The sequence below is a fragment of the Macrosteles quadrilineatus genome, unplaced genomic scaffold (genome assembly GCF_028750875.1).
Source record: "Macrosteles quadrilineatus isolate MER2022 unplaced genomic scaffold, UCM_ALF_1.0 Scaffold_5__1_contigs__length_97177068, whole genome shotgun sequence".
NCBI classification, from domain to species: domain Eukaryota; kingdom Metazoa; phylum Arthropoda; class Insecta; order Hemiptera; family Cicadellidae; genus Macrosteles; species Macrosteles quadrilineatus.
The window spans coordinates 19,093,234-19,105,441 of NW_026542598.1; the positions used below are offsets into that span (position 1 = coordinate 19,093,234).

Sequence of the window (12,208 nt, forward strand, 5' to 3'; positions counted from 1 at the left end):
GAATTACCAAAAAGGCATAGCTCAATCTGTGGCTTAATCGTACTTTATTGCTTATTTTTAAGTGTTTTTAATCAATTTATAATATTGAATTTGGCTAAGATTAAAAAAATATAGGGTTTTACTTTCACCAAGGGGGTTATCATTACTATGTACATACTCATGTACATACTCATCGCGATCACTAGAGATGATCACGATGTACTCTCGATCACGGTTGTGGAATAAGCGTACTGTGATGAATACACACCAAATGTATGATGAATGAAGCAATGAGCTGTCTTTGATTATAACAACATCAGACATGATTTACAACAAAGCAATTGTTAACCACCGAATATTATTACCATCTTAAATCATCTTTGTATGGCAAAATTGCAAATAGGTACCCTTGTTTTTGCTGCATGGTTAAGTTCCATAGATTGCTGTTTCCAATACTTAGTGCTTATTTTTACAGGAAAATGAATATATTTACAACAGAGGTATAAGGAAATAATTGTTTATATGTATAAACTATGAGTATAATTTTCAAAACACATGAATGAGGATAAGCGTTGGATTCCGATCCATCTCTAGAGGAGCAGTCACAGTTTTTATCACAGTCATGTGTTTGTAAAATGCTTTCACTTTCTGCCAGTACCACCTTCGCATTGTTCGCTTTCAAGGAACAATTATAAAATCTGTTGAGTTTGATTATGTCTTGCTCGCTGAAACCAATTCTTTGTCCAATGAGTTTTGTTCTAGGCTTGATCTGTGGGTAAACACAACAATTTTTTTTAATAAAAAAATAAAATAAAAATTTTGTTATATGTTTAAAAGGAATCAAAAATCTTTAACCAACCTTTCTGATTTGGCCTGATTGGCTTGATTAGTCCTCAAATATAGCTGTACAACCAACACAAACAAGATTTATTAATAATTACACGTATTTGAGGGGTAAGTTTTACTCTTATGTGCTTCTTGAAAAAAAACATATAACTTCAATCCATACTGTTACCAGTGACCCAGCGCCCCCAGTAACAGGTCTGAGCGCCAGGTACAAAAATGATCTATACAAATTCACCAGTGTTTTTCTATACCTTCCGTGCAGAAAACGTCTTAAAAATAAATATGAGTTACTGTAGTCGTGCTATCAAAATCACTCTGTAAATATATTTATTGCCACGCTAGTTGCGTCAACTAACTACTGTCCTCAACACTCTTGTGAAAGGCGCGAAATAAAGTAAATTTCGCTAATTTCTTTGCCTTTTGATCTTCATTACTGAGATGGATTGGGGTTTTGACTTGACTTGAGTAACTTAATGTTGAATTGACTTCGGTATAGCAAAATTAGTAGCAAAGACAATAGAAGAGCGTTTCGGGGTTCCGATGTTTTTAGGACGTCTCCTATAGCCTAGTTGAAACTCCCATTTGAAATACAGGGTTTATGGGCTCTTGGCACTGTACTCCACGGTAAACGTTGAGTGTGGTGTAGACTAGAGCCCTGCTGGTCTATTGATTAGAAATCGAAACATCCACCAGAGAAACCTGGGTTCAAATCCCAGTAATCACCAATATTTTTAGTTGAATCATTCTTACCTTAGCAATGATTGTTGGTAAAGAATTATTGCTCATGGCACAGAGTCGGTAATGCATTAGGCTGCTGAAATCATACGAAGCTCCAAAATCGTCCAATTTGACATTCGAATCAATTTCAAAATTTTTCCAATAAGCTGTAACAGAAAAACATATTCATTAAATTAAAAATCATGTATCAATACAACTTAACCAATAATCATTACATGTACTTGTATTTGATTCCACGCAAAGCTATTTTGGGTTTGGTTGAATTATTTATATCTAATTAACTTGTATCATTGATTTAGTTTTTTTATACACTGGTGCACCCAGTATCTCTGCTATAAAAATTACCAAAATAAAACAAGATACCTTAAAAAATGAATTGATTTTAAATCAAAGGTGATGTTACATATGTTGGTTTGATTGCGGTATCTCAAGTTTATCTCATTTTCAAGTATCGGGCAGTGAGTCCCAGGACTAATGTGGATTTATGTGTCGACTGGTCACACTATCAACAACTCTAAATTTTTTTGGGACCAATTCTTAGCCAGTAGGCCCTGGGACTGAATACCCTACGATTCGTGTATAGATTGTAAATCTATAACATATTATGTTTTGGCTATGCTCTAACCGTAGTCGATGTTGGAGTAGTTGATGTACACGTACTTGTCCCTGTCTGGCCGCATATGTTCATGTGTAAAGCCCAGTGTGTGAAGCATCTCATGCATGGCCACCCCTACACTGCGAGCACACCGAGGACTGAGGTACAGAGGTTGTGGTCCTCCCTGTCTACCTACGTGGGATGAACATTCACCTCTGGCAATACAACACAAGGTTAGGTCAAGATATGTTAGAAAGGCATACCACATGTTCATGTGTGAAGTAGCATGGCCACCCCATACACTACGAGCACACCGAGGACTGAGGTACAGGGGTTGTGGTCTACCTACGTGGGACGAACATTCACCTCTGGCAATACAATACAAGGTTAGGTCAAGATATGTTAGAAAGGCATACCACATGTTCATGTGTGAAGTTGCATGGCCACTCCTACACTACGAGCATACCGAGGACTGAGGTACAGGGGTTGTGGTCCTCCCTGTCTACCTACGTGGGACGAACATTCACCTCTGGCAATACAATACAAGGTTAGGTCAAGATATGTTAGAACACAGAGGATACGCGTCCGGTAACCAGACGTGGATTAGGCGTCCGGTAACCAGACGTGGATTAGGCGATGCATAAAGAGCTTGTCTTTACTGTCAAATTACTCTACAACTTCGGATCAATCCCGCATGCAATCTCTTGCCTCAAGCCAAGAAACAGAGACTTGCATCAACCTAACCGCACCACACCGTAATTAACCAACTTTGAACCTAAAAATTTATCTTAAGTCCTAAACAATATTCATTACTAAGCATTCTACATTGATACTCTTCCGTACAGCCAATGAAAACTAACCAATTGACTACAAACGAAACCCACAAGAGGCAATTAAAGAACAATTAGTTTTATCAGGTAAAATTGATACACATACCAACACAAAACTACACAGCAAGCCATACACAACAGAATTACTGGCACAATGAATAATGATTGTTATCTATAGTTTTTGTTTAGACAATCCTTTACGTGCTTCATATTATCATAATAGTATTCAAGTACATAGCCCAGGTATATAAAATATAAATTACACACTGTTTCTATACAAACCGGATTGAATATTCAATTACAATATAATCAGGTTCTCCCGTCCACTCAATAAACTTTATACAACTGTGTTTGTGGAACTCCTTCATGGCTTTGACGGTCTGTTTGCGGTCCGAGTCTCCTATAAAGTGAAACACACATTAATTGAATATCAAATAATGTATTTTAGTCTATTCATGTTACGGCATGATTTAAAATTTCAGCGAAATAAAAACGTTTAAATATACGCAAGCTACTATTTTTCAACCAAACTATTCAACCACACAATGAAAAAAGATAAAATTTAAAGAAAATAAATTGGGATTAGAAAGTGAATGATATCGCCTCGAATGAAAGCGAATTATTATACACTATTAAATCTCCGTGTGAAACTTTTACGTTATGTTTTGATTATAGAGAGAGAAAAAACCCGATTCGCCCGATTCACCTAACCAGAAACAAAATTCTCTAAGGTAGCCTATCCCTACATCCGAGGAAGGCTTAATCCATGTAGTCCATGCACTCTAATTTAATCAGTGAAAGCGATTGCAACTGGAAGGTAGATTGGTGTAAATGTATTGTGCTGATGCATCACTGCTTACGTCAGAAAACTCGTCAAAGTTCATTAACCAGGGGGGGGGGCTGGTGCTGAGGGGGTGAGGGGGGGTATGGAATCACTTCTGCAGAGTTAAACGGGAGAAGAAAATAATTTACATGGTTTACATCAAAATTTTAATCAAATCGTCAACTTCATACAATAGATCAGCCGTGCTCCAATAGCTTTCAGCTTTTACTATCGATAATAGGGGTTAAATAATACCAGCTGGCCTTTTTAAAACTAGATCCACCAGTTCTATTTGCTTTGACTTTAGACAATCTGCCATGTCAAGGTTGTAGCCAATAATGTAATTAGGTTGAGTACCGACGGATTGCTGGTTTTATTATTGATTTGTCTGAATCCGCTAATATTTGAAGCTATCCAGGCGTAAAAAGACATGCTATGAACTGAATGAGATAGAAAATTATAATTTTGTCTGTAGCACAGTCTGTGAGTGGTTAATTCAATTATGTCCATATCTAATATATAAAATTCTCGTGTCACAGTGTTTGTCTGCAAACTCCTCCGGAACGACTTCACCGATCGTTATGAAATTTGGTGTGTAAATTCTGTAGGTATGCGAATCGGACGTAAACTACGGGAAGATTTCCCGTTTCGAAATTCTTAAAAGGGCTCCGCCCCAGTGGCTCTGGAGTTTCCCATGTTAACCTTATGAGAAATGGAATTAATGAATTTTAACAGCTGTTTCAATTAAACAAGTTGGTTCTGTTCTATGATGTTCAATAGCATTAAAGTTACAAGGATTACCAACAGGGTGCAGCACTGTTATTTCTTTTACATTTATGACAACAGCTAATTTGCAACCAAAAGGTGAGTGAGCGTAGCGAACGAGCTCCAACCCAAAGGTGAGTGAGCGTAGCGAAGGAACTTCAACCAGGACGTGATTGAGCGATGCGAACGAGAGAGGCGAGTGAGCGAAGCGAACGAGCTAACCTGAAGGCAAGTGAGCGCAGCGAACGAACTTCAACCAGGACGTGATTGAGCGATGCGAACGAGATCATCTTGAAAATTAAACGTAACGGTACTTTCTTTCCATCGGTCTGTCTTAGGGGAAACCTATAACTTAGGCGATACGAAGTTCGCCGGGTCAGCTAGTAAATCTATATAATTAATACGCTACATGAAACTTTGTCGGTTGAACTCCTCCGCCATTTCTTAACTGATTTTATCCATTGACGTCTCATTGGAAAGAGCGTGTCGCGTAGATTTGCAAACTGGCCTTACATTTTTGAAAAAGTCCCTTGGCCTCTGCCCCATTGGCTTTTGAAAGTTCCCATGTTATCCTTATGGAGAACACAATAATTGTTTACATTTTGATCAGCTGTATAATTTAATTGCTGTTATTTATTTTTCAATTCAATGTCGTCATTGAGTACATTTATTTACTACAGTATTTGAGTTTGTGTAAACATAACCCCCAAGACGGATCGTGTAAGTATGGTTGTATCTTAAATTTGTGCATTTATCGTTGTTTTGTGTAGCTATAATTTGTTTATTTGTTGTATTTTTTTAAATGCCTACGACGTGACGACAACGAAACATAGACAGGAGACGTAATCGTGATAACGACCGCAGCTACAGAACAGTGGCGCGTAATAGGCTTAACTCATCAAGTCAGCACCTGACCCTGGACAATCTCAACTATTAAGTTATAAATACGCCTTAACACTACCCCAAAACGACTTTTTGTTCTCAATTGGCCCTCTATCAATGACCTGTGTTGCCTGTACAGTGAGGCATTTTGAGAAGGAGAAAACCGGCCGGAATGCTTAAGGTTTATCAATAACGAAGATAAACATGGTCTGAATTACACACCGGTACCTAATCTTTGAGTTGACTCTTTTAAACTCATTGTAAATATGACTGTTATTCGTTTTGAAATAACTCCTGTAATACTTTGCAATTGCTCGAATTCGAGCAACGTATACACTAGTGGAATAACTACTTCAGTATCTAAAAGTCAAATCTTTAAACTATGAAGTAACAGTAATGACCTCGTGGTTCAAAGCTATCCTTAAGCCGAATGTTCATTTATCTACAACAAATGTTGAGGTGAGGAAACAATTTACTGTATTTGGATAACTGTGACACTCTAGCAATACCATAATTTCTAAAGAAGTGAAAAATCTCAAATTCACGTCGAGTGTGATGAAAGCTCGTTAAACACAGCTTGTTAACTGGTGCAGATGACATTTGTTTCTGCCAATAGCTGATTACAAGCAAACAATTTCAGCTGACGATTCGTAATACTAACTGCAAACACAAAGTGTAAATAACCTGGTAGTCCAGTCAATGAATGATCCAAAAGTAGGTGTAGAGTGCGTGAGCAGGTAACTAAGCGATTCCTTCAGAAACTTGTTCAGGGGGCTTAGGGTGTTAACATACCAAAAGTCCTGCCTCCTAGGTGGTGAGCCAGGGGGTGGAGGGGGGAAAAAGGGGGGAGAAAGGTAAGCATTTTGGGTTTTTTGATTATATCTCGAAAACTATCAACTTTTTGTATACTATAGTAAATTATAAAATTGAAGAAGATTAAATTTTCTACAAGAAAAGTATATAATATGTTTATTTTGGTTCAACAGATTACGAGTTATAACTTATTTAATTAATATCTTATTAAAATACTCCTTCCATAAGAAACACATGTAAATTAGTATGTGAAATGGGGCGAATCCTATCCGCCCAAAGGAAATATAACTGATATTCTGGAAATCTTGACAAAATTTCCAGTAATTTGACACTTTAATCGTGAAATTTTGTCAAAAATTAAAGCGAGGGTGAGCGTTTAAAAACGGGATGATTTGAGGTTTTTTTATATTTCCAATAAAAAAAACACCAAAACTCGACATTTTGTTACCTCGCCCTCGCCTTAATTTTGGATCAATTTTAATGATTAAAGTGTCAAATTACTGGAAATTTTGTCAAGATTTCCAGAATATCAGTTATATTTCCTTTGGGCGGATAGGATTCGCCCCATTTCACATACTAATTTACATGTGTTTCTTATGGAAGGAGTATTTTAATAAGATATTAATTAAATAAGTTATAACTCGTAATCTGTTGAACCAAAATTAACACATTATATACTTTTCTTGTAGAAAATTTAATCTTCTTCAATTTTATAATTTATTATAGTATACAAAAAGTTGATAGTTTTCGAGATATAATCAAAAAACCCAAAATGCGTACCTTTCTCCCCCCCCCCTTTCCCCCCCCCCACCCCCTGGCTCACCACCTAGGAGTCAGGACTTTTGGTATGTTAACACCCTAAGCCCCCTGAACAATTTTCTGAAGGAATCGCTTAGTTACCTGCTCACGCACTCTACACCTCATTCCTTGACTGGACTATGGGCGTTTGTTTAGCAAAATAAAATGGTTCCTCAATTGACCTGTATTTTAACATTTCGTTCATCTTTAGACAAGATAATCTTAAATGAGTAGAAATTCTTTGTGATTTCCGTTACATATGCAGGATAGTTTAGACCCCTCGATCCAGTCGCTGTATTCAGAATTTCTATTTAGACTATAAAATAAAATATAAAACTGTAAAATATCTTACTCATGTTATGATGAAAAACATACGGTACAGTAGCGTTTGGCCATTTTAGATCCAAAACGGGCGTATGTAAAAATGTGGCTGCAGGTACCATGTCTTCATTGGAGCTTGAATAGTCCCTGGGATAGTGTGAATTTTGAGGAGGAATAATATCATCATCTTTGCCATAATAGTCTGTTTCATTGTTGACGTCAAGTCCTGTAAATATGTAGTGAAGGTTTGATTCTAAAGTTTAGACTTAACTTGCTCTCTTTGACAAAAGATAATGTTATCAGAATGAGCTGTAGGTAAAAGTAAAGATTAAACTACCTACCAACAGTGCTTGTAGCCAAACACAATCAAAATTTCTAGAACTATACCAGTTGATTTGTCTTAATGTTACGAAATCATATTTGAAAATTTGAAAAGTGATATCAAGGCTATGTGAAGCTTTTCGTAGAACAAGAATTGGTTTTAGTCGTATGACTATTATATTTAGAGACAGCCTACCAAATAATACTTAACGTTCAATACACATATTTAACACAATTAACTTTTAGGTTGGTGGAGAATGGATGGGTTCTTAAATAAATCCAATTCTGTTTCGGCTCTGTAGGATCATTTCACGTTACGTGCGACCGTTGTTAATCTCTTTAAATTGAAGTTGACTTTATCGCGGGATGTGATTTTAGTTTCTGAGAGACTTTACGATAAGGTATTGATTGTTTTTACAAGCAAATACCTTATGACGAACAAATCAGACAATGTCGAAAGTCAATAATAATACATCAAGGTGTTTCATGAAAAAAAAAATGAATTGTTTTACGAATAGATATATTTTTTAAAACACGGAGGAAATTAAATAATTTGGATATTTTCAACTGTTTGAAAAAGTATTTTACAAATACTATAATGAACTTTACAAATTCTTTTGGTAAAATATAATGTAAAGTTAATAATAAAAACCATTCTAATTTATTGTGTGTTTTCTACAGTAAAAATAATCATCGCTCATGAACATTGCTAATTAGCGTGATAAACATATTAACTATCGCAAATAGTTTTACATGCTTTGCAATAACACAGTCGACTCAATTAAAAGTTAGTCGAGCGTTACAAATGAAAACAGAACCTAATAGTAATTTAAAATTAATGACAATCGATCGGTTCAAAGCAATAAAATAACGTGTATTTGTCCTGATCGTGCTATCTGGCGTGACTGTTTATGTACAAAGGTAACCTACTATAAAAGTTAAATTTAATTTTACCATATTATAATCATAGCAATGTTCACATATATTTCCGTCTTTTTTACAATTTTGGCATTTGTCAACACACAATCATGGTGGCCAAGAGAGAGTGATGACTATGATCATGACTACGATTACGAACAACATGAAGCTTATCCCTCCTACAGCAGAAAAACACCTCCAGAACAATTCGACAGCTATGAAATCGACGAATCACTCCCGGCATATCAACCCGAAAGCTATGAATTTGACAAATCATCCTCTCCAGAACTACCCGACAGCTATGAAACTGACGAATCATCTTATCCAGAACTACCCGACAGCTATGAAACTGACGAATCATCCTCTTCAGAACTACCCGACAGCTATGAAACTGACGAACCATCCTCTTCAGAACTACCCGACAGGTATGAAACTAACGAATTGTCCAAAGAGTCAGGTTTTGAAAAGGAACTCTTGCGTGACATGGTACATATCATCAGCGTAGAAGCCAAGGACTTCGTTAGAAGAATTGAGATGCAAGTTGAGAAGAGGTGTAAAGGAAAACGAAGCATCATATGTGAAGCTGTACCTAAAGGGCTGTACTTGTTGGAACGTCTAATTGATACACTGATGCATCAGGTACGTTACTGAACCAAACATTTCGGTAAAATTTAGATTAAATGTAAACTGTATTTAATAAAATAGAGAAACGGGTTGATGAAATCACAAAAATTAACTTTATCGATACTATTAACTGGATTCTGTACTAAACTGATATTGAGAGTGTAGATTGTGTAATAAATGTTATTTCGTTCACATTGCAGCCTAAACCCAACTTTGCCTCGATTGTTAACTATGATTTATTCTTATTCTTTATATTACATAATTTTGGTTGATTTGGTCAAACTTTTGTTCACTAATTTTCTGCACACTAAAAGCGTTGGCCATAGGTTAACATTAGATGCCCTGTTCCCCTGTTCCATTATTTAAGCTGTAACCTAGATCTTTTAATGAAATGAGTGTTCTTTTGTTATTAAGGGTTGTCCATATACTTCTTGTAACCAAGCCAAATTAAAGAAAGGCTGATTGTAAACAATAGAATATGTAATTTTAATTGTCATATTAAGCTTTTATAAATTGATATCATCATTGAAAACTAAGGGGGGGGGAATATAGTTTTAAAAACAACACACTGTTTTAGAGATTTATCCAGCTAGGATATAATATAACTAGATATGGATGCAATGTTTATTGTATAATTAGAAGTCTATGATAAAAGACACATAGCATGTTGCTTATTGTTTGGCAATATTTGGCAAGTACCAAATAACAACGACAACTTTTTAAAGTACACTGGCAACTCTTCTCTCTGTAAAGGTTAGGTTTAACTCGTAATTAGTTTTATGAGTAAAATAGTAGCCTAAACTACCTAACGCATCCATTTAAGAATTTTTTAGTTGTAGTAAACTATATCAAACTTTTGTATTATGTAAAAATCTATACTGGATGGGGAAAATGACACTAGCAATAGGACTATTTAAAAAACGTAATAAGCTACAACATTATTGTCAATACTATATAAGTCTTTTTATAGTCTTTTATTTGGTTTTGATTACAGCTTGCTTTAGACCCCCGCAAAACACGGTCCTCCTTCGGGACACGCGAAATCAAGAATGAACTAGCCAATATAACCAGTGAGATTCAGAAGTTCATGCATAAAACTATAAGCAAGGTGCGAGGTATCTGTGGAGGAAGCAACAGTGCTGTATGCAACGCCTACCTAAAAGGCATTGGGCTGGTGGAAAACGTCATTGGAAAACTATCGAATATAGCATGATAAATAAATGTTGAAGGAATAATCGAATTATAGTGTCTAAATCCGTTTACCATACTTACTTTCCGTGTCCGGAAATCAGACTTCGCTTTTCCAAAAAAATTAGCTACCGATATGGCTTTGTCATTCGCATGTAAAAGATCATCTAATGTGCAAGACTGGTCTAGGCGTGGGCAGATCAGCAGATGGCCAGGATCCTGAACAGCACCACACGCGCACAAGATGTTTTCTTCGTCTGGTAAGAGACCCCATTTCCGCATGTTTGTCTTGCATTTTGGTACCTCGACCCTAATTCGATTTAGGGTCTTCCACACCGTGTAATGAAGGCCTCCACCATATATATCGATATATCGAATGAAACAATCGAATGAAAATATCGAATCGAAAAAACAATCGAATGAGTGTAGGACGTCAAGTAAAGTGCAGCCGGATTTAGGTTAAATACGTGTTTAACAATAGTTAACATTGATAGCTTAATGTTCAGAGTAAAACAAATTGGTACTTACCTAGACACATGGAAACAGAATATTCTGAAATGAAACAGAGCATTAATAAACTAAACCACATTGTAATAATTTTGAAATAGTTTCACCCATAAATGGTGTTGTTGGTTCATCGTAATGCTAATGTAATGTTTTAGAATTTGGTCGGTTATAACAGAAACATGTCTACAACATTTGTTTTTTTTTTTATGAAACACAGAAAACGAAAACAAAATAGGTGATCAGCTGGCTAAATTGGTTTACATTGCAAAAGACACATTTTTGAAGAGACTGAATTAGCACGGTTTGTCTAATAGCTTTGACTATTAATACAACAACATAGTCAGGGAAAAACATTTGCATTGGTTTTTCCTTCCGTCATGGGTTTGACCTGAAGTAGACATTCTAGTATTCATAAACCCACCAATACCAGTGTCACCAACTTAAGTATGTGTGAGCCAGTCACAGAATGCGCTAGTGTCTAAAACTCTATGTTATTTATTTATTTATTACATACACGGAAAACGCCATTTTACAGGAGAGTTGAGTTGAGATTGATAGTTATAGTGCGATCAATAATTAAATATTTAAAAAAATATGAAATACTAATAAATAATATGAAATATAATAATATGAAATACTAGTAAATAACATGAAATATAATAATATAAAATGCGATAACAATACAGTTTTGATTAATAAATATAATGATTTACAGGACGTGACAGCTATACAGGCATGTTGCACGAAAAACAATATAAATAGACAATTTAACAACAAAAACAATCATAAAATAGACTATTAACAACAAAAACTACATGACAAACCATTTTGAACAAGACAATCTATACAGGGTGTTTTTTTAAAAACTTGCATCTTTATTTATGTAAAAACCGCAATAGATAGAAATATGCAGTTTGCGGGAATCATCTATTGACGTAGGGGGACCAATTGTTTTGAATTCAACATTACATTCACATTCCCCCCCTTTCCCCCCTGCCCCCAACTTATTTTTTTTAAATAGCAAGGTACCCCTTGTGACATATCAAATAAAAGAGCATAAAAAAGAAAATGTTTGATGAAAAAAATTGAAAATCGGTTCATAAATTTGTGAGATATTCCCCCCCTCACCCCCCCGGAAGTTAATTTTTTTTTAATAGCAAAGTACCCCTTGTGACATATCAAATGAAAGAGCATGAAAAAAGAAAATTTTTGGTGAAAAAAAAATTTAAAATCGGCTCATGAATTTGTGAGATAATCACC

At 35.6% G+C, this 12,208-nt stretch overlaps 2 protein-coding genes across 4 annotated transcripts; one reads left to right on the top strand and one right to left on the bottom strand.

The window, feature by feature from the left end:
- Positions 1-480: 480 nt before the first annotated feature.
- Positions 481-11,137, bottom strand: LOC128994913 (tolloid-like protein 1). Of its 3 annotated transcripts, XR_008490927.1 has the most exons (6): positions 10,970-11,137; positions 7,422-7,616; positions 3,291-3,388; positions 2,189-2,373; positions 1,576-1,709; positions 481-748 (listed from the first exon to the last, which is right to left on the bottom strand). XR_008490927.1 is itself a non-coding variant. In XM_054419742.1 (4 exons), the coding sequence occupies exons 1-4, from the start codon at positions 11,028-11,030 to the stop codon at positions 2,582-2,584; spliced, it is 480 nt and encodes a 159-aa protein (XP_054275717.1). In that variant the 5' UTR covers positions 11,031-11,137; the 3' UTR covers positions 2,536-2,581. The 3 variants fall into 3 exon arrangements, 1 of the variants encoding a protein (XP_054275717.1); XR_008490926.1 differs by lacking the exon at positions 2,189-2,373; XM_054419742.1 differs by lacking the exons at positions 481-748; positions 1,576-1,709; positions 2,189-2,373 and adding an exon at positions 2,536-2,687 and having other exon boundaries at positions 3,271-3,388.
- Positions 8,564-10,493, top strand: LOC128994911 (uncharacterized). Its single transcript, XM_054419741.1, has 2 exons — positions 8,564-9,268; positions 10,248-10,493. The coding sequence occupies exons 1-2, from the start codon at positions 8,684-8,686 to the stop codon at positions 10,464-10,466; spliced, it is 804 nt and encodes a 267-aa protein (XP_054275716.1). The 5' UTR covers positions 8,564-8,683; the 3' UTR covers positions 10,467-10,493.
- Positions 11,138-12,208: the final 1,071 nt, after the last annotated feature.